This window comes from Lepisma saccharinum, chromosome 4, assembly GCF_977018435.1.
Source record: "Lepisma saccharinum chromosome 4, izLepSacc3.1, whole genome shotgun sequence".
NCBI classification, from domain to species: domain Eukaryota; kingdom Metazoa; phylum Arthropoda; class Insecta; order Zygentoma; family Lepismatidae; genus Lepisma; species Lepisma saccharinum.
Window position 1 is genome coordinate 78,640,265 of NC_139232.1, and position 22,575 is coordinate 78,662,839.

The 22,575-nt window shown below is 40.1% G+C and overlaps 1 protein-coding gene across 1 annotated transcript; it reads right to left on the reverse strand.

Annotated features, from left to right (window-relative positions):
• Positions 1 to 19,650: 19,650 nt before the first annotated feature.
• On the reverse strand, positions 19,651 to 20,343 carry LOC145986987 (uncharacterized). The gene has a single exon (XM_083121450.1). It carries the CDS (start codon positions 20,341 to 20,343, stop codon positions 19,651 to 19,653), a length of 693 nt encoding a protein of 230 aa, XP_082977576.1.
• Positions 20,344 to 22,575: the final 2,232 nt, after the last annotated feature.

Below are 22,575 nucleotides of genomic sequence, written 5' to 3' on the forward strand. Positions count from 1 at the left end.
TGGCATGATTTTCCCAATCCGGGGTGAAATATGAATCGTATTTTAAGGCAAGTACTGCATATGGCTAGCGTTATGTGACTTTTATGCTACTCTTTTACATCCGCATGCTTTGCAACGCGCGTGGTTGCTGTACGATCTATAATAACGTTCACAAAAAAATGGTATGCTGCTTATCAATTAGCGAATGCGTTCGCAGTATGCGTATGTACTTTTCAGCATATCTTCTATGGCTGTCTGAATATACATACGAAAAGTGATAATGATACGTTACGGCCTTTAAAAAAATATAGTACACAATTTTGAACTTCGGAACATTTCTATAAATTATTATTTTCACGAGACAAAGTTTGACTTTAATTCACTTTTTTTAAAAAAAATATTTTTAATTTTTTTTCAATTCCCCTCCACCGGGAATCGAATTTTGGATCCTTCGATTAGAAGGGGATAGCATTAGCCACTGTATTATCAGATAGGCCCGATTGATTCCATGAGAACCAGGCTCCATAGTCCTGTATTTTTTCGTATGTTACGTAGCTTTATGCGATGTTGTTAGTGGCCTCTCCGATGGCGCACTGGTAGCGTCGTTGCCTTGTAATCAAGGGGTCCCGGGTTCGATACCCGGTGGAGGCACATAGTGGTTCGGATCCCACTTTAAACTGTAGGTCCAGTCCCGATTCGCCTTACTGTGCATAAAGTGGACTTAAAACACCAAATCAAGCCAAGCAATGTTGTTTTGTGGCAAATAGCATCTTTTTAGATACTCTGGTCATTGTTACTGGTCTTATAAAAATGTGAAAGACTACATTTGGCATATAATCGTTATATTTGTACCTTGAATCACTGCCACAAGAGTTGTGATCGCAATACTTATCAAACGGGACGCTCCGAAACGTTTGCCGGAATCTTCGCGCAATGAATTGTGGGGGAAGTTTTTCGCTGAATATCTTCCGTTCTGACGTTGAGGGCTAATGCTTAATACTATCTGGTGTAGCATTACATGTAAATCACGTTTTGATTTTTGAAGTTATACTTCAGAGGATTTAGGTATTTGTATTCACGGATGTAGATAAATAAAATTCTGGTTTCGTGCCAAATTGCCATTGGATTAGATAAATTCTTTCATCTGTATTGAAACAGCACTGCAAAGATGGACATTTTGGCGTTCCTTTTTACCTTAAAACAAATCGTTACAGAGACTAAATGAAAAGGGAACTGTCCTGGCTAATACGCGAAGTCTGGTCACCTTGCTTTAAATACCTAATCTGTAAATTGAATAAAATAATGGAACATATACCAATAAGTCATATGGTCAAGAGTTACTGAAGTTGATAGGGATGCATCTGTAAGATATTTACTGCAGTGATTCTATTCATTATAATTCCCACACAATAGGTTCATTGTACAGCATTTGAGACTGAATGGTTCTCGCTTCCAAGAATACATGAAGGTCACTTCGAGACACGTGATACGTGCTTTATGACAAAATTTTCCTTCAACTCTTGAAGGATAAACGTGGAGGTGTTATCTCTCCAGAAGAACTGTGGGACGCCGAGGGATTTCGTGAAGTGTGGGCTTTGGCCGTTGATTTTAATTCTTAATTGAGAAGGCAGACGCATTGTCATTCAGGTGGTGAGCCCCGCTGACAGTTATGCGGTGTTCCTCGACCGAAGCACCTGTCAGGGTGGATGAGGGCAACTGGTTGTCGGAGATAAGAGCATTCCGCTGGGGGGAGTGGGGGAATATGATGTACTCACGCGTCACATGAGCATTCTGTCACAGGGATGGGAATGCAAGAAATTTCCTTCGGTGGAGGAAGATTTGAAAGGAAAAGTGGTTGTGCTCTCAAACCCAGGTGGGTAAGAATGGCAGGAGATCAACGAAAAGAAGTTGGCATTTTGGAAGAAGTGTTTGTTTGATATTGTACGAATTCGGCTTTTCACCATGTTGTAGTTTTATTCTAGACCTTTTGGAGACTCTTATTCTTTCGTCGTCTTCAGTAATTCGGAATGTAGTGACTTATCCACATACCGTCAACACCTCCGTAACACCTCCAGATTTCCTCAACATCCCCCTAACATAGGCGTGGGCAAGGCAGGGCAATTGCCCCCCTAATCATGGAAATCCGCAGTTTTTTCCCACGGAGGGGCAAGCAAGATCTTTTTCCATGGCATATTATCCCGATAATAGTGTTGCCCATTCAAAACACACCACTTGAATTTGAAATTATCGCATTAATGTAAATTACTATTACTGAAACCAAATTATAAATGTGAAATATATACTTTTATGTTGAGATTCGATTTCTAAGGGATAGGTGTGCCCATCCTTGCCCCCCCCCCCCCTTCCAGACGTCTATGTCCCTCCTACATTATTATACTTTCACCTAGAAATTTAGCGTAGAGGATTCTTATCGCCGTTAATAACGAAATTATACTCTTATTGCCCCTCCCCAACCTTGGACGAAAATCAATTCTAGAGGGGGCAAGGGGGGGCAAACATTGAGGTAAAAGAAAGCAAGACTAGTAGAATCTAAGAGTAGTAAGACAAAAGTATACTAAAGATGGAATTTGTTTTCACGTTTTTCTTGCATTATTTCTTCCAGACGGCCAAGAGCACCTGCAGCGGGGCACATAGGGCCAATTGGCCCCTCGATATCAAATTTTGTACAAATAAAAATACATTTCGTAAAATTTTCTTGCTCGCTTCGCTCGCATTGTTTGCTTTTCTTAGTCTTGTCAAGTTCAGAGCCGTAGTAGCTAGGGGTCGGCGGGAGTTGGCCCTGGGCGCCGAAATGAAAACAATGCCATGGCGGCCCATTAAATTTTTTGTGACATATTAAGTCAATATTGCATTCAGTTTTCAAAAATTTGGATCTAAAATTTTCTAGCTCGCAATTTTTTTCTTTTCTGTAAAGCATTGTAAATTACCATAAGGGATAACTGCCAAATACTTAAGACTTGCTGCTAAACAGTTCTGACTTAAATGCATGAACACCATTGTTTGGAAAAGGAGCGCAACACATTTCAGAGACAATTTATTTATATATTTTTTCGTTATGGTTACTTTTATATATATATATATATATATATATATATATATATATATATACACATACATACATAGACCCATCAATGCAATAAAACTAAAAGAGTGAGATAAAATGAGGATTTTCTTTCCCGACTGAACTTTCATCAAGGTTTGCCCCTACCTAATCAGAGGCTCTGCGCACACCTATGCCCCCTAACATTTATCACAAATGACCAATTTACACATATGTTGGCAGATATAGCAGGGTACACAGAAGCACTTGCCCCCTCACTCAAAAGAGGTAAGTAACAGAAAAGGGATGATATCTTGAAACTGCAACGAACAAAAAAAAGGCGAGCGACATCAAATAGCAATATTTCGATAATGACCTTTCCAGATTGCCAAAGAATATACAGTTTAACATAAATAGGCTAATAGGGACTGTATCTACTTGATATTTACAGGTCGATAATGTTAATAGACGATTAATATGTACCAACAGCTTTTGGTCTCTCTGCAGAACTGATTAAGGGAGCTCTTTATAAATTATGCTTCATAATGATTCCCTCTACTTTACAGTATGTAAGATTTTTACTCACAAAAGAATCTAACGAGAATCCAACAACATCATTGTGTTGTATTATGCAAGAAAAATCAAATTAATTAAATAATAATGGTTACATATTATCTACACTTTGATGAATTGTGTAAAAAAATTTAATACATTATTTTATTGTACTTGTTTAAACATTAAAACATGGGTCCCTTAGTCCACCACGGACTCTATTTCGTTCAAAGGGGAGACTCTTGGGCCTCCCCGCAAAATATTATCAATGGGCCCCTCTATATATATTTGCGTGCGTGTGTGTGTAATTCTTGATCTCATGTTGACAAAGTCACATATGACGGCCTAGAGGGTGATTCAAAGTCCCTTAATACCCCCTATCAAAAGCAAATGAGTTAGGCTGGGTACAAATGGTCATGCTAGAAATAGGTTAGGCTTAAGGGGAACCACATTTGTGGCCGCCATATTGAATTCAACTAAAATTTTAAATGGGATGGGGTGATGTCATATACCTACATATGACACTGTTTTCTCACACCTGAAAAATGATACATTTGTTACAATCATGCAGTCATAACTTTTTCCTGATTAATGATAGGTTGAAGAAACCTTCATTACTGCATTTCTTGCGAAATTCTAGCCTGACTACAACGCGTGAAACCCGGAATTTTTCCGGCTTTGTCCCCGCATAAAGCGGCTCTAGGGCCCACCCAGCCTTAAACCAAATAGTAACTGGGGGTGGAGGGTAAGGGCGGCCGCAGCGTGGTGCTGATCACATCACTTCCAAGATGGCCGACATCAATAATATGTGGGGCCTTATCCATACCATAAATATGCCTTCATAGCACGGTGTTTCTGTGCCCTTCAGTAACTATGTTTATTTTTTACGTACGCATATACGAACTCTCTACTATGTCAATGGTTTAGGCCCCCCCTAAAGGTTTACTTGCCTCCGCCCCCGCACTGCGGGGTTTTGCGGGTTGTAGATCCGGCACTGCTCTTGCATCACTACAGACAATGTTTGCCTACTGGTTACGTTAACCATTTTGCAAAATATTGTGTGAATTATATTATACATATTATAGTTGGAATACATGTTTTGACACCTGACAAACAAATTGGAATCCCTTGATTGATCAATTACTTCTTGGATTACAGTGTCATCATTAATATTTCATATTAAGTTTCATAGAAATAAATTATTTTAATAGGACGCAAATAATTTTACGGGGCACCATTGCATTCTCACTAACATTTTTTTTCATATAGCTTAGATCGTTTAGCTCCAAGGGGCAAGGGCCGACTCCCGCCGCCCCATATCTATGGCTCTGAACTTTGACTATAAGAATAGCAGAAATTGCGAGCGAAGCGACCAAGAAAATTATACGGAATGCATTTTTATTTGTATAAAATTTGAAATCTAGTGCGGTGGGGGCAATTGCCCCTCTGTGTCCCTTGCAAGTGCGCTTGGCCGTCTGGAAGAAAAATGCAAGGAACACGTGAAAACTAATTCCATCATGAGTATCCAATGTCCTGCTATTCTTAGATTTTCCTAGTCTTGTTTTTTTACTTCAATGTTTGCTTCCCCTAGAATGGACTTCCGTCCAAGATCGGGGGGGAGGGGAGGGGATAATCCCCCCTGCGGTTGCGGCACTGTTTACGAGTGTCTCTTCATCAATTTCACGTCATCACTCATTATTGCGATTAGCTAGAAGTGGCAGAAAAGCAACCCTAAGTAATAAAAATCAAATGTCCACCCCCTCTCTCTACCACATGCATCACTATTACCAAAAGGTAGACTTGGGAAACAAAAATTTAAGCAGTTTCAAGTTCATAGCGACACATCCAAGAAAAACATCCGAACACATTAAGCACCTTTAATACAAGACTAGCTTCTGAAAATGTGTTAACTGTTCTATATACTGAAAATTGCGAAATCATTTCCCGAAGTCTGAATCTGGAAGGGAAATCCCCCCCCCCCCGCCAACCCTGATACAACATTATACAGAATCCCATACACCCTAATAAATCACAAAATCAATAAGTGTCTTTGTTATGTTACTAGAGTAACACATAATATAATTGTAAAGATTAGTGAGAATTCCAGGTAGGAATGTGTTCTGTATTTTTCACAGGGGGGGCAAAGCTGTCAGGAGATCAGCCCTCTAGCTACGAGCCTGCTCCTGAATTTACTTTACTTCCGATCCGTGCCATCATGAAATGTGAGACAAAATTCCATTCCGCTATAAAGTCATCTTCGTTTCGCAACAACAAAGCATTAATGATTTCAGAAGTGAGTTTCGTATATTGATAACATAACTTGTTCCTGCTTGTATGGCCATCTATTGAGAGAACGCTTAACTAGCTGTAAAGTGCTTGCGACAAAAATTCTCAACAGATGGCAGCTGCGTTTTGAATAATGAGGAACATTTTTAGCCGCATCGAACATAGTTCGTATGTGAGCGCAAAATGCCGCTACATCTGAAGCTACCCACTTCGCAATATCCTTCTGGCGGTTTCTAATTGTAAATTTCTAAAACTTACATCATGGTCGACTTTAGATAAAACACTTAGAAAGGATTATCATTAATGTGCGTACATTCAGTGCATTCCCAAACTTTGAAAGTAGATGAAGCGCGAAGACAAATGAATACCCCATCACTGGCGTTGTGGTTACGTTGTCTCCTTCTAATCAAGGCATCCCGGATTCGATCCCCGGTGAAGACACATTACGGATTCCCCTTTAAACAGTTTACTTAATCTCGATTACTCCACCTCAGGCTGAGCATAAAGTTGACTTAAAACAAACTTTTGACAATATACCCTTCCAAAACTCCAATCATTCTCAAATCTGTTTATGGATGCGTTCGCAAAATTTTAAAAGGCAGCGCCACACTTACTTAATCTTGCAAGTAACCTGAGTTTTTTTTTTTTAAAGCTGGACAAGAGTGGGGGTGGTTTGGCCCCCACTTAAGCTGATTCATCGGACATTCATTCTCCCCGAGATAGGCTGGATTAAATTTTATGTTAGTATTTTTAGGTAGTCGTGTTTTACAAATTCTCGTTGGCAAATTTTATTTTTGTATTTAATAACAAACCAACAAACCTTATGAAACAGTTTTTATTAAATTTTTGTGCCAATAAAATATGAAGAATTTAGCCCCCTAGGTTCGTAGCCAGAATTTTATTTCGGGGGGGAGGGGCTCATCTCTTAGCAGCCGCTAACTAAAGGCGAAAAAGTTGAGGGTAGAAGCCCTGAAGATGAACTTCTCAGTTTATTACATACAACTTATTATACAAGATGTTTAATCCTCTGCTTAGAAAGTAAAATTAATTACCACTCTAAACTATTTAAATTAGATACTTGTAGGATTTTCGGAGCGGGCTTCAGGCAACCGAGCTCTACCTCTGGCTACGTTCCTACCCTCCCCATCCCTTCCTATTTTACTCTGTTGTCGACGATTTTTCACAGGAACACATCTTACAGATTGCAAGTTGATAGTCAGTCAATTGTAAACTGTAAAAGTACTAAGAAAATGGATTAGTCAGATAAAAATTTAACGCATTTGAAAATATGCTAAGGTTATAATTTATTTTAATAGCAATGCTTGGAAAATTTCCAACAACTACTTGCTTGAATATTTTTCCAATACGTTTTTCTATCGGATGAAAATTATTTCTTCGTTGAAATTTCATTTTATATTGAAATTATATAAAAATGGCTAACCGTAGAGAAAATTCTAAGATAACATTTTGTACTAAGCAGAATGTGACATGCAATTGTTAGAAACTGAATTGATGCGCAAAATCCAACATGGCGGATCTTTCTTGAAAATGGCAGAATAAACGTCACTGAATTTTTTATTTAGGTTTTTGGTGGGTAATGAGGAAGTATTGAGCACCACATTCCTCAAGGTTTCAGCTCTTTATTTTAAATGTTCAGGTTCGGTTATTTTATGGCCTAATTTCCATGTACAGTGGAATCTATGAGTATTATTACCGTGAAAATTGTCCATCACCATGTTCGTGCACTTTATTTGACCCAATAAGAGGTTCAAGAATTAAAATAAAACTTAAAACAAGCTGTTAGCAACTTCTGCAGCAGCATACATAAAAATACATCGCTAAAAAACACATAGGATGTAAGAGAAAATTAATGAAAATAGTCATGGACAATTTGCCGAGCAATACTTGTGGAACGTACTGTACTATAGCCGCGACGGCCTAGCATCCGGCGCGGAGACCACCTTTATTGCAGTGACCCTCTGTTGTCGCGTTTACCCACGAAGGAACTCGCGGTCAAACAAGCAATTAGGTCTACTTCTTGGGCAAGAAGCGGCAACATTAAAATTCCTCCTCCCCAAAGCAGCCAGCAGGGTAACAGGATTTTGTGAAAATAACCGTTCTGCGCTGTGATTGGACACCGGTTTTTACGGCTGCCGAATGAGATATAGAGATCACAAAATTGATTATTCTAATTAAACTCTGTACTCCTTTACTATATAATGTACTGTAAAGTTGTTATAAATTTCTATCTCAATTAATATTCTATAATTTCTGTGTATTTTGTTGCTTAATGCCAGAAATTGTAGTCTAGGCAGAGGATGTACGTAGACAATATCCGCAGTATTGATGATGCTTGCAACAAAGTAAGCTGAAACCTTTCGACCAGTATTGCTGAAATACAATCCTCAAAAGTATTTAAAGTTGTAAATTTATGGGCGTTACGGTGGTCAAGAAATTGGTGATTTGCCACTCCATCTCTTAATACACCCATGTATTTCGGAGCCTCTGCGCTCCTACCAGTAGGATGTCTGACCGCCACGCGGAAGACCCGGGTTCGATTTCCGCAGTAGGAGATCTCAGTTGAGAATATTTCAGACCTTGCCCATGCATAAAGCGGCTTTGAAGGTCACCCAGCTTCTCATAAAATGGATACCTTGGAGGGTCTAAAGACGGTAGGAGCATGATGTTGATCACATCACTTCCACAATGGCCGAAATCGTGAATACGTGAAACCCCTACCTTGTTGCAAGTGCATGGAAAAGCCTCATCTTTTATTATCATTTTATTGTTCAAATGATTACCTAACACTTACGTGAGTTTCGTTTCTTTATTTTTGGAAAAGTAAGAGTTTTGAAAATGTAAAAAAAGGCTAAAGTATATAAACTGTATACAGAACCCGAAATATGTCAATTGACACACATATGTTGACTCCAATAACACAATAACATGCATAAACTGCATGCATTTTTTGGCGTGTCAAAATACACACAGAAATGCATAAAAGGGTACTTTTATCAGATCCATCTGATGTACTAAAGTGCATCAAATGGGAACATCAGACACGATCTTCCCAAAGATAACAAAACCTAAGATAAATATAACAAAATTACACATTTAACTGTGTTGATTGATGCATTAAAAGTGTATCAAACTAGATTTGATGCATTTCTAGTTCTGTTTGTATAATTGAACCCTATTGGTAGTATTGGCTACGATTGGGGATGAATGAAGAAAGAAAGTGGCACCAACGAATGAAAACGCTTCGAAAATAGAAAGTTGAGAAAATGCAAAGAGCATGCATGATAGGGCACAAAGTATCAGAACTTGAATGTAGAACGTGTAGGCACACAGAGCAAAGTCAGCCATCTTGCACTGGTGCGGATAAAGAGGTCTCAAGAGTTTACATGCATTCATGTTGCAAGATAGGGATCAGCGACACTGATTTCTCTTGTTATCCAGAAACTATGCTATTCAGGCAGTGCCATTCTCAATGCTCGTGTCTGATCGGTTCCGAGCCTTGGCCTGTGACAAGCGCAGCCATTGTCGAGAATGACAATACAACCAAATGGCGGGACCGATAGTATCTGCGCTTAATCATAGGCAGTTGTTACACTTCCATCAGAGGTCCCTGTGCCTGACTTGGGGATTGTCTAACATCCTTAAACTGATCAAAGGGTCTTGCGTGCCGTTCTCTCCCTCCCCCTATCTCTGTGGTGATTTACGATTCCATTCTTTTGTGACACCATACAACTCGCGTGCTGATCGGATCGCCTCGTTTGCCGATTTCTTTTGTTTGTTCCTCCGGAGATAAATACCCTGGGTATCTGTATTGACAGTTTGGGTTCTCCCCATGTCCCGTTTTGCACATCTGCTTCCAACAAACGAATTATACCAAAATCCACCTGCGCAGAGAATGGCCGATTATAGTTGTCGTTAGCTGAACCTGTTGGGAGAGGCAGGAGGTAAGAACTCCCAAGATGAGAGGCCCTGGGTTTTTTATATGTCAAAAAAGATTATTTCAAGCGTATTTTATGCTCATATAGGCTAATCATGACTGGATGTACAGTTTAAAGTGGAATCCGAACCATTGTACATCCATCAGACATGACCAGTGTGCGAATGGTTTACTCCCGTTTCGCCGAATCCCCTTTCGCCGAATATTTTCAACACAGACAATTTTCCCTCCACTGAGAAATTTCAGGGACTGACGTGAGAGAATTTCAAAGAAGTCAGAAATTTATTGCACACTTCTGTTCACATAAAGTGTAACACTCATTTCATTTGAAGTCCATCTTCGGAGGGGATGGAGTGTGTCGGTACACCTGAAGTAAAGTAAATGTTAGAGAAACAGTACCCTGCAGTGTTGTCTACTAGAAAAGTAGATATTGATGTAGGTGATAGGCAGCATTCTTGTCATACTATTCTCCCAATTTCACTTTCCTCTGTCATCTCTTCTCCTCCTCAGTTTAACGCATTGTTTCATGTACAGATTGCTTATGAGCCTCCACTCTTTTCCCATTTACTCCAATGTAATTCAGTATCCAGGGTTGTAGTGGAGGTATATGCAAAGGCGAGGCGTCCGGGCATCGGGAGATGCGGCGATGACAAAGGACAACAATAGAAATATTGCTTTTTAAAAATTTTAGAGAAGAAGTGAAAAAATAAGTCAGAATTTTCGCATATTTGCGCGAAATTAGTCACGTGACACCATGAAAAAGCTAGAAATACGAAAGAGATTCGCTAAGTTTAGCGCATCGGAAGGAGAGCCAGGGACGGCGACAGGGGTGGGCACGGGTGGGCAAGCGCCCACCCAAAAATTCCTGTGCCCACCCGATTGCCCACCCAATCAAATTCAATAAATATATACAATTAGGAAATGTAAATGGTTCTGTAAATATAGTTTGTTCTTCACTCCATGCATATTTTACTTGTGAATATTGTCGATACGAGAAAGTTCACAAGCTTCATCCCATAACAAGCTTTGATGTCATTTGGCGAAACTTTTGTCTAGTAAGTAAGATTACGAAAATTTGAGCAAATATCCTGCTGAATGAAATCAATTTAAGCTTTTCTTTCTCCTTTCTTAATTTGTCATTGGAAAGCTAAAGGTACTATCAGAACTCTTTTTTAAAATGTGGTCTAATGAACACTGCTATGATTAGAAGCAATCAACAGGCGTAGTAAGTTTTATGGGATACTCACAATTATAAGGTTTATGATCAAGAGTTAATCAGAATTTAGGAGGATTTAGAGGGTTGCAACTCCCAGCCTTCAATGGAGAAAAATTGCTTCGAAAGCAGCCATATACGGAAGAAAAATATATTTGGAATATGGAAAAATATTAAAAAATATAACCAACCATCTGACATGACTTGGGATAAAGGTTATACACTAACTGAAACTGTGCATAAATGGAAGTGAGTTCTTGATGTTGTCAGCACCGGCCCTCCACATAAATCTCGGCCTTGATATGATCAAAGTAATAAACAATAAGAAATAAAACATCTTCTTCGCTTTGCTTCCTCCAGATACACACGAAATTATATCAACCTTTTTAATTGGGTCCGCACTGCAATACCAGGAAAGAAGACATGCGGAATTTTATGTTTGATTGATAAATTAAAAAAAAAAAAAATTCGCTTTTCTTCACTTTTGGCTAATCGCAATGATGATACGATGAAAGTGATGAATGGGCACTCGCAAAAACACCAATGCTCATACCGGGATTCCAACCTGGGACCCCTGTATCATAGCGTACTGCGAGAACCACGCCGCGGGTAATTTGATGTGCCACTAGTTTTTATTCTATCACATTTTTGCATAGCTGTCATCTTCAAATAATGCAGTGTATTTAAATAACAGTTTTTAATTTGTTCTAATTAATAACGAATATTCACAATCACTACCATGCCGAGGTAACCAAATTTTAATGTAACAGTTTTGTAGGTTTGGAAAAAATTTATAGAATTACTGAACTGATATAATTAGTGGCTAGCACTATTTACAAGTTATCTTCCAATTATCTGTTTTGCAGTTCTTATGATTAACTTGCATGAATTTCAAAGAAGAGGAAGAAAGAGGTGTAAAGAAAGCTTGATTCGAGGGTCTCAGAGACATAATGAGGCAACCATATTAAAAAATTGCAAATAATCCAGTAGTGATTTTTTTTAAGTTCACATGCTCAAATAGGGTAATTGTCACTAAATCTCCATTTTAAACTTTAGTCCTAGCAAGTGTGCATTGGCCTTCCCCTGGGAATCGAACCCAGGACCACTTAATTATAAGAGAGAGCGTTATGCTATCGCAGATACGATATACAGAAATAACTCCGTCAACCGCATCATTTTATCATAACATAAGATGCGTCCATTTAAGAGGTGGATTACACTATTATTATGATTGGCCATGGACGTCCGCAGAATTTTTTCCAAGGAGGGGCAAGCGTGGTAAATTGTTCCAGGGGGGGCACAAACAAGACATATTTCCCCCCTTAATAGTGCTGTTCCCTCAAAGAAACACTGATTAAAATTGAAGCTCTCATGTTCCTACAACACTCACCCTTCCAATAATTAACAAATTACTGTGAATGAAATGCAATATATGCGTGTAATGTATAAGTTTATGGTTTAGATCCATTTCCCATGGGGGGTGCCCCCCTGTCACCTTCTCCTCCTTCCTGACGCTCATGGATTGGCCTGAGATTTAAACTATTTCTTTCACGTACGGACAAAAATATTTGAGACTTGTATAAAGTAACGTCGTTATTCATTTATTATCTATTTTGATAAAAAAAAAAATGAAGCCTTGTGGTGTTGAAACTACTACGTCAACTTTCGAAGTGATATGAACTGTTGATACTCTATCTGTGGAAAGTAATCAAGACTGATTTGACTCATTGTTATATTTCAAGTCGATTTTCTGCTAATTTTGTGACCAATGGTGACGGTGAGGTTAAATGGTAATGAGACGACATCATGAAGAGACGAACACAAACAAGCACGAAGACACAAAACACCAAAATGAATATCTTTACTGCAGTTACAGGCACCAGAGACTCATTTGCCTACAAGAATACAGTTTCCAGGGCGTACTATTCAGGAGTAAAGTTTACATTTGAGTGTGTTCGAAAAGGTCTCACTTACAGTACAAATAATCTGTGAAAAAGATACGAATTACTGGATACGATGATTATGTTTGATGAATTCCTTGCTTTCAAATCGCTTTCTACGCAAGGTAAGAGGGAGATCTCGAGTGAAAGAGAGAGAAAGACAGAGAGAGGGGAATATATGTTAGTCAAACTCACATAATGCATTACGTTTGTACTGCCCACCCTAATTTATCAATATACAGCTTCTGCCCACCCGGTCGAAAAATTCTGGCGCCGCCCCTGAGGAGAGCCCAGTCCTAACCCCGGTGCCCAACCGTCCCACTATGTTTCCTGCTGAATGTGGTGCTGTCAGGCGGCACAGATCATCGCAGAAATTGTGCGAATCCAAAGTCCTTCAACCGCTTTTCCCCCGCTGTTGAAGGTCTGGTCGTACATTTTTTCAGCCCCTAATGTTTACAACCACGGCAGGGTTTCTGTGACGTCATCAATATGAAACTTCTCCGAGTGTCTGCTATTCCCAGCACTGTAAAGCATGCAACTCTCTTGTTTTTAAAGAGAAACGAATTTCGCAACACAACTTACACAGAATACATGAAAGTAAAGGTGCATAGAAAACAATATAAGTAAGCAAAAGCATAAATTTACCCACGGCTAGTGCTGGAAAGAACTGGAAAAAGAGCAGTTCAGGATCCATTGAATTTCCCTCATAGTATTTCTCCTTTTAATTTTTTGGATCCTGCGGTTCAAATACGGATTTCGGAAAAAATGTTCTTGCTTTACAAAACACGAAGCACTTGCTGTTGTTTTGAGTAATTCGTATTTTAAATCACTTTCGTAATATTATAGTAAAATATGTTACGAACCTGAAATTTTGTATTTTCGATAGGATTTTGTTTCCTAATTTCGGAACTTCTCATCGAAAGGAAATGTATGGTACACAATCTCAGAATTTGTCGTTTTCTTGAGATAGAGTGGACATGTGCTTACAGCACCGTGATCAGATACTAGAATATGAATTGCATAACATATCGCATGACCTTGGCGTTTACCGTGGAAACATTTTTGCCCCCCTCCTCCCTGCTTCTGGTTGAAAGATTTACCATGACGTCTCGCGATGACTACGTAAAAATGTCACGCTTCGCCACTGGGTATACTACGCCTTATACCCTCTGATTAACTTCACTCATTAGAGTATACCTTCTGCTAACACGAGAACGCTTGATAACGTCACAAAAATATCTGAAACTCCTCTCTCTGTGTGTATACGCACGGTTTTACAGACATGTCTATTACTTGTGGGGCGGGGGCAAAGCACTATCTCATCCCTAATTAATTATGTGGTAGCAGCAGTGGAGTAGCCGAGGTGTAGGGACCCTGCAATTTTGTTCTCGATGCGCTCCTGAAATTTTGTATGATCTCAGAAATTCAACAGATAGTATATCGTTTACATGGAAAAATTGCATTTAAGAAACAGATGTTGTGGACCAACTCTGACACAATTCGAACTGGAAATTTTTGAGGCGAATACTGAATAGAAAAATACACTATTTTTGCGAAGTTCATTATCTTTCATTTTGGAGTTCGTGAACATTCATGTCGTGAGTTTGAGCATGAGTCTTTCTCTTAAGTCCACTTTGTGCACAGATAGGCTAATCGTGATTGGACCTACAGTTTGAAGTGGAATCTGAACCACTGTGCACAGTACAATGTGCCTCCAACAGGTATTGAACCCGGACGAACATTCCTGCCGAACCAGTTTTTTAATGCCTGTCTGTACACAGTTTTTAACTGTGTGGCTTCAGTATTACCCTCGTATGTGACGGTTTCATTAGCCCGTGTTGATTCAGGAAGAATTTTCTGGGCGGAGTAGTCAACACTTTTTCACCCTGTACAACAGCTGCATTCCCAAACCTAACCATTGGAACGGGTTAGCATTAGCAACAGGGGAATGAAATTATCTGCAGACTCTCCTTCCCCCTATAATGCCCAGCTCTTTAGCGTCGTACGGTGCTGTAAAGACTTCGTGAAGTAAGTACGCGGAATTTTTTCAGCGAGGTTGCGAGTGTAGTGGAATGGCATTTGTGTGTGTGTGTGTGTGTGAATAATGAGTTATGTTGTGCCTAGTGAACTAAAATGGATAACACAGTGAAGTAACTATTGACAACGAGAACATATAATCTGATTCCGTACGAGGATAAGCTTCAAAGAATTTGCCAGAGGACATACTATTTTACGAATACATGACACTGAGGGTAAGAACTAATTATATATTCATTATATTATAATATATATACAATTATATATTAATTGTTTTATACTCACACGTAGGCCCAGGGGCGGCGATTGGGTTCCAAACCGGGGGGGGGGGGGCAAAGACAGTATATTTCCCTTTGTATATAAGATTTAGCATAGTGCGGGGGCAAAAGTGGCGAAAATTTGGGGGGCAACTGCCCCCCTCGCTCCCCTAATTGCTGCCACTGCGTAGGCCTACTAGAAATACACGACAGAGGCAGCTATTTTTTTAGAAGTAAGCATGAAATACCTGAAAATGCTCATCTTACAGTTGTTTTTGTTTAACATTGTCATAATTATTCGTAAAGTATGTTTGTACTAGGGATGGCCAGATCCGGATCCTCGCGGATCCGAAATCCGGAACTTCGGATCCGGATCCAAAACTTTCGGATCCGGATCCAGTACTTTGTAACGGGCCGCCCTGGATCGTACTTGGTTCGATGGGTCTATTGAGCCTCGGCTTCACGCTCAGTATCTCTTCGGGGCTTGAGTCTCCTCGGCTCAAGGTTCGGGTTATTCCGGTTTCTTCAATCCTCGATGTAAGGTCCCTCGTAATTCTAGGTCAAAGGTTCTCGATCTACTTATAGATCTTGACCAAGATTCTATAAGCAATCGACAATCCTTTTTCCCACTAGGTTCTGTCGATATTCAGTTAAGTATTCAACTTCCTTTGTCTCTTTTCAGCCTCTGACCAGAGAACTGAAAATTAATCCGTGACCACAGAATAAGAAAAAGGTGTTCCCTGACCAGGGACACAAACATTGACTACTAACAGTCTATCGACCGATCCCGAATTCCGGTATATCCTAAGACAATCGCAATCCTCTCAATTATATCTCCTGACCAGGAGCATAGAACTGAGAGAACATAAGCCTTCTGACCAGAAGAGCTAAGTAATTGTCCTAAGGTAATCCAGAATAAACTAATTCCTAATAGCGACGTGGAAGTAAGCGCAGAAATACGGGTGTGAAAAGAAAAGACGGTAATACGAGTTCCGTATTTATCTGGAGTTCGAATACAAAAGGCCACGGGCCACGGGCCACCGAGCTTTGTTGCTTATATAGGATTTCTCGGTGCCGTGAAGGATTTACCAACTTTTATCTTAACATCAATTTTACATTACAATAAAATACATATTAATAAAATATCAATGAGGAACATAATTAGCTACATGCAGAAATTACTATTTTTTAACCTTTTGTGAATATTAAATATGCAATATAATTTTAATTGTTACACTCAGCATTTAATTTGACTAGGGAGTATGGCTTCTTCCAACTCCCCTCTCTCCCTGCAACGGCCACGCGGAAAGACAACAAAGAAAAGAAAGAAAGTTTACAACGTTAAAATGTTAAGCAAAATTTCTTTAAATACAGGCTTTGTCTTGCGCGGGCATAACTTTCGTTTACCTTAACATAACTAAATTCTGATTGCACCGTCTTGCAGTAAAAGAATCAGAGATTAATATGATATTAGTTAAATTATTGTCCGCCAAGAGACACGACTGATATAGCGTGGGGAAGACAGCCTAATCTTTCGTCTTTTCCCCGGTTTCAACGTTTACATAAAGTTGAGTCTGCCTGGCTTCTACACAATAGCGATTGCTTTCTCGCATTGTTGTCCCCGATAATGAAATTCCAGCTCAGCTTGCTGGCAGAAAGAAACAAACTCTTTGAACTTATATTTAACATCTGGATGTATACTCTATATACGAGGTGGGTTCCACTTTTCTTGGTAATTAACCATTAACACCCAAAAATTATAAATACCAAACAAAGGAAAATATTAAGTTTATATACATCCTTGTAACGTGAACACTGCTACACGTTACAATTGCCCCGCTTCCTACGAGAAAATTTGAACAATTTTCTCTTTCACAGAAAAATTGTGAAAATTTTCAAAACTTCACTTAATGTTCAGAAACAATTCACTGACAACTCTTGACGTTCCAAACTAGTCACAAGAAATCTGGCTTTCTCCGAGTATTTCTCTCCGTCGTTCCTGGGAACAGGTGAACTTCTTTAGGTTCTGGTAGTTAACCCGATCTACAGGCTCCTTTGTAGACGGCTGCAGGAGAAGTGCGGAGTTGTCCCTCATCTGGGTAGCGATGTATGGACCGACGTACACCTCGAAGAGTTTGGAGATGGTTTGGAGACGACTGGAGCTCAGCTTACGGTTCTTCACTAGGACCAGATCTCCTTCCTTCAAGATCAATGCTTGTCCTTGATTCTTCACTCTTCTCTTCTTCTGTTGGGCTTTTTCTCTCCCTTGAGCTTGATATAATTTAAAGGCCCAAGTCGTCTTCTCATCCTGTGGTACAGGCCAATAAAACCTTTCATGAGGATCCTCCGGGATGGCTCTATTGAAGAAAAGTTCAGAAGGAGCATATCCCGTAACAGAGGAGACGGAATTGTTCAGTAACCAAACCACATCATTGATGAAGGTGGCCCAACGAGTATGCTCTCTGTAGCAAAACAGCCGCAAAAGACGGACGACTTCTTGGTTAATTCTCTCTACCACATTACTGCTGGGATGATAGGCTGTGGTGCAGACATGAGTAATGCCCTTCCTTTTCATATACGCGCTCCAGGTTGTCGAAGTGAACTGGGTACCTCGGTCTGAGAGGATGACTTTTACTCGAGGATAGTGAGCAAAATACGTCTTCTCCAATAAGTTCACGATCTCCTGAGATGTAGCTCTCCTCAGAGGATAGGCCGAAACGAAATTCGTACCAATGTCAACGGCGGTAAAAATGTAGGAGAACCCATGGGAAGTTGGTAGCTGGCCTATAATATCAATAGACAGCATCTCATGAGGATCCTTGGGTGAAATGTGAAGCTTCTCTCTCAGGATTCCTGTTTTATCCATTTTTGTCTTGGCACACATCTCACAATCCTTAACATACCGAGTAACATCTCCGGATAGTTTGGGCCAAAAATATCTATATTTTATTCTAGCTTTGGTTTTTGTAATGCCAAAGTGTCCTAGGTTATCGTGATTTTCCCTAAGTATCTGGGAAACAAATATTGACGGCACACAAAGCTTCCAAATAATGGATTCACCCTGAACTCTTCTGAACAGTAAACCTCCATGTACACAATAATTCTTCCTAGTTCTACCTTGAGTAATGGTATCAGTCTCTTCTGGAGCTTCCAAGATCTTCAAGATGCTTTGGCAAAACAAGTCCTCTCTCTGAGCTTCAATCCACTTCTCCAGTTCCTCAGTTTCTTCCCGTTCTTGCCAAATATAGTTCACCTTAAAAAGTGTCTTCGGACTCTCTCCTTCTGGTGAATCCGACACAGGATACCGGGAAAGAGTGTCAGCTATATCATTATCCTTTCCTCTGACGTAAATAATCTGGAATTGGTAAGCCTGTAGTTTCAAAGCCCATCTAGTTAACCTGCTATTAAGATCCTGAGAGTTTTTTTAACCAGACGAGTCCCTTGTGGTCCGAGTATATTTTAAATGATTGGCCTTTTAAATAAACCGAAAATTTCTCCACACCAAAAATGATACTCAGACACTCCAGTTCATGGATGGAATAATGTCTCTCATTGTTCCTCAGTTTTCGACTTGCATATTGGATAACATTTACAATTTTCTCGCCACCCTCTGGTTCTTGGAACAATATGCAGCCTAGCCCTTTAGCAGAGGCGTCGCACTGTAGACAAAAGCTTAAATTAAAGTCTGGCTGAGACAATGCACCAGTGGTAACTAACGTAATCTTAATTTTCTGGAACGCCTGTTCTTCCTCTTCACCCCAGCTCCACTTAACATCCTTCCTTAGGAGGTGACTTAAGGGTTCTACATCCTGTGCTAATCCAGGGTAAAATTTTCTTCTCCAATTAGCAAGACCTAGGAACTTCCGGAGGTCCTTCCTACAAGTCGGTCGAGGAAATCTCAAAATGGCTTCATTGCCAGCGGGATCAGGTTTTACTTCCTCTCCTGATACTATATGCCCTAAAAAGCGAATCTCCTTTTTGACAAATTCACATTTCCTTAATTTAATGGTCATTCCACATTCTCTCAATCGTTCTATGACCAATTGTAAATGCTGTAAATGCTCTAGAAGCGTCTTGGAGTGAACAAGTAAATCATCCAGATACACGGTAAGATACTCCTCACTCTCTGGACCAAAATATTTGTGCATGACTGAGACAAAAGTGCTGACCGCATTCGAAAGTCCAAAAGGCATCCGAGTAAATTCATATAAGCGACCTCGATAAGAAAAAGCGGTGTATTTTCTGTGACCAGGGTGTATTTTTACTTGAAGGTAGCCAGACGCGAGATCCAAGCTGGAAAAATACCTGGATCCTCGGAAACGTTGCAAAGACTCATGGATGGGTTCGACGGAACTTTTTGGAACTATCATTTAGTTGTTGAGCTGGCGAAAATCAATACACGGGCGTATTTGTCCTTGAGGTTTATCCACTACAATTAAAGGATTCAAATAGGCAGAATTCGAAGGTTGAATGACTCCCCATTCCTTCCATAGATTTAGTTCCTTTTCTAAAGCTTCACGCTTGGCAACAGGGATCGGATAAGGCTTCCTAAACACTGGCTCTAAATCCTTCAACCATATCTCACACTGAACGTCTCTAGCACAGCCAGGTCTTTCTGAAAATGCATGGTGATATTTCATAAGCAAATGGAACAAACTATCCTGTTCACTCTTGGACAAGAACTGACTTTCTTCAACTTTTTCCCTAATTTTATCTTCACTGGCACTCCACTTATCCAACACAGCGACGTTTACTCTGGCTTCCTTGCCTCCGTCGTAATCTATATTAACAGTGAGCGGGGTGCAGCTACTTTGCAGTGTCAACTCGTTCTCCAACATACAGATATTGGCTCCATGGGGCTTAAGAAACGGCATGCCCAGTAAAACATCAACACCTAACTTCTTTATCACAAATACTTCAGTGTTCAATTCTTGGTCTTTAAATTTAATGCTAATATTCCTTCTCCCACAAATCATTATCCGATTCGAACCGGTTACTCCAACTATTCGAATTTCTGGATCCTTCTGCAGTTTCATTCCCCTGTACTTCTCAAGTAGTTCCATCCAAATGTCGAAATTTAACAACGAAGCCTCGCTCCCAGTGTCGAGTAAGCAAACGACAGGAATGTCTGCCACTTGAGCTTTAACTTTGGGCGTACTATGGAAAGTAGTTAATTCAACAGACCTCTTAATCCCTTATTCCACAGCTCTCTCTTCTATTTTGGTTAAGGAGTAGCTGTAATGGATTTCGTAAGCCCTGTTAAAAGTTTCGCCATTGGATATTAATCGTTCCTTACTACTTCCTTGCCCAAGCGGAACGGAACTTAAGCAAGATTCCCATTTAAACCTTGGTTAGTGGGAACCACTGGAGCGCTCCAATAGAACTGACGAGTCTGATCAACAGCTTGTTGTTGCTCAAAGGTCCTCGGTAACTCTGATTCATATGTCTGAGATCCTGAAGTCACAAATTGCCGGTTAGGAGAATTATAGACTCTTCTTCGAGGAGGAGATGCTGAGTTTCTTCTTCTCTCGACGTAACCTCCTTCTGGTGCTCTCGTCTCCGGATCAGATCTTGGTTCCTGTCTATTAGGCCGACTTCTATACCACGTCCTTCCTCTAAACTCCCTAGTTTGACGGCAACCATTATTACCTGTCCTTGGTTCCTCATGGTTACGGACGTTGTTGTTAATATTTCTCCCCGTAGGTCCGTGGTTTTCTCGGACGACTTGTCTTACTGCTGTATTTCTCTGCATTGGTGGTTGATTTCTAAACCTTCCATTATTACTGTTCCCAGCTTCACTTCTCTTGAACCAATCTGCTCTCCAGCTTTCGGCCTCCTCATTCACTTCATATCTTTTCAGGAACGCTGCTAACTCTTCCATTGTCTTCGGTGGGTTAACGAGGCAAAGTTGTCTGACTTTATAGGACATCTGTTTAATTATCAAATTCAAGACCTCACTTTCTATGAGTACGGGAGAAAGATTCTTAAACCCAGCATAGATTCCCCACGCATACTCTTCCATGGTTTGATTGGAGCCTTTAGTGTACTTTCTATTTCTCAAGACGTCCAATTGTCTTTGTTTTGCTTCCTCTGAAGCAAATGTAGCAGTAAACTTTTTACAAAATCCATTGTAGTCCCTAAACTCCTCGTAATGGGCCTGGAACCAATGCTCGGCTTGTCCGGTAAACAATCTGGATAGTAACTGGAGACGATATTTCTCTGGAACTTGCATAAGCTCAAAGTTAACATTTAGTTCCTTCAAATACTTCTGTGCACTTTGAGCTTCAATGTTACCACTGAACTTAGGGAGTTGATTTAAGTCAGATATTCGAGATAATTTGACATATCGTCCTCCGATTTTTTTATCCAATTCCGAATCTGAAGATGGAGTTGAGTTCCCTCCGGGTTTCCGCTTCTTCCGACGAATCCTTCCCGGTGGTCTCTCGTCCTCGGAAGAGGAATCACAAGAAGGTCTCTTCCGATTTTTTTCTGTCTTCGAGATTTTTCCAAACCTACCAGCATCAGAGTTTCCAATGCAGGTCAGAACTTTACTGTGATTAATCCTTTCTTCCATACCTTGAACAATTAGATCTTCCACTGTGGGCCTAACATTATTCTTCCTCCAGATCTTTCTCTTACTCGGAGGTCCGCGTGCACCCTCACACTCAACATAATCTGACGTCTCTCCAGCTGACTGATGGTTATCAAGGCCATAAGGTGACTTAACAGCGGTTTCTTATTGAGATGGATCTACGTTAAGTCCTTGAAGCCTGTCTCTCAGGGAGTTTATGTTTTGTGCAACGTTTAATTTCAGCTGACGTAACTCGGTGGCCACACAAGTGTTATTCTTTGCAATGTTATCCACTTCTTCACGAACGCTGGTTATATTGTGGGTTACTTCTTCACGGAAGCTGGAAATACTAGTATTTATCTCTTCACATAAAGAGGAAACCTTACTCTCTCCTTGACGTAGTTCTTCACCAAAATTCTCTAACATCTCAAAGCACTCAGCAACCTTGGAACTTACTTCCTCATTTTTCCCTAGATAAGCAGTCATCTGTTCCTTAATCTCGGTTACATTCACTCCCAGAGTGTCCATGGAACGAGTAATTCCTTCTATTTCACACTCTCGCTCAACTGTAAGCGTTGTGTGGAGTACCTCCCACTTCTCATTATTTTGGGACTGCTCCTTGCTTAGAGTTTCATGAAGCTGTTTCCACCGTTCTTCATTTTCAGATCTATCAGCTTGTCGTTTTCTTTCTTCTTCTGCTTTCTCTTCTTGTCGCTTTCTTTCT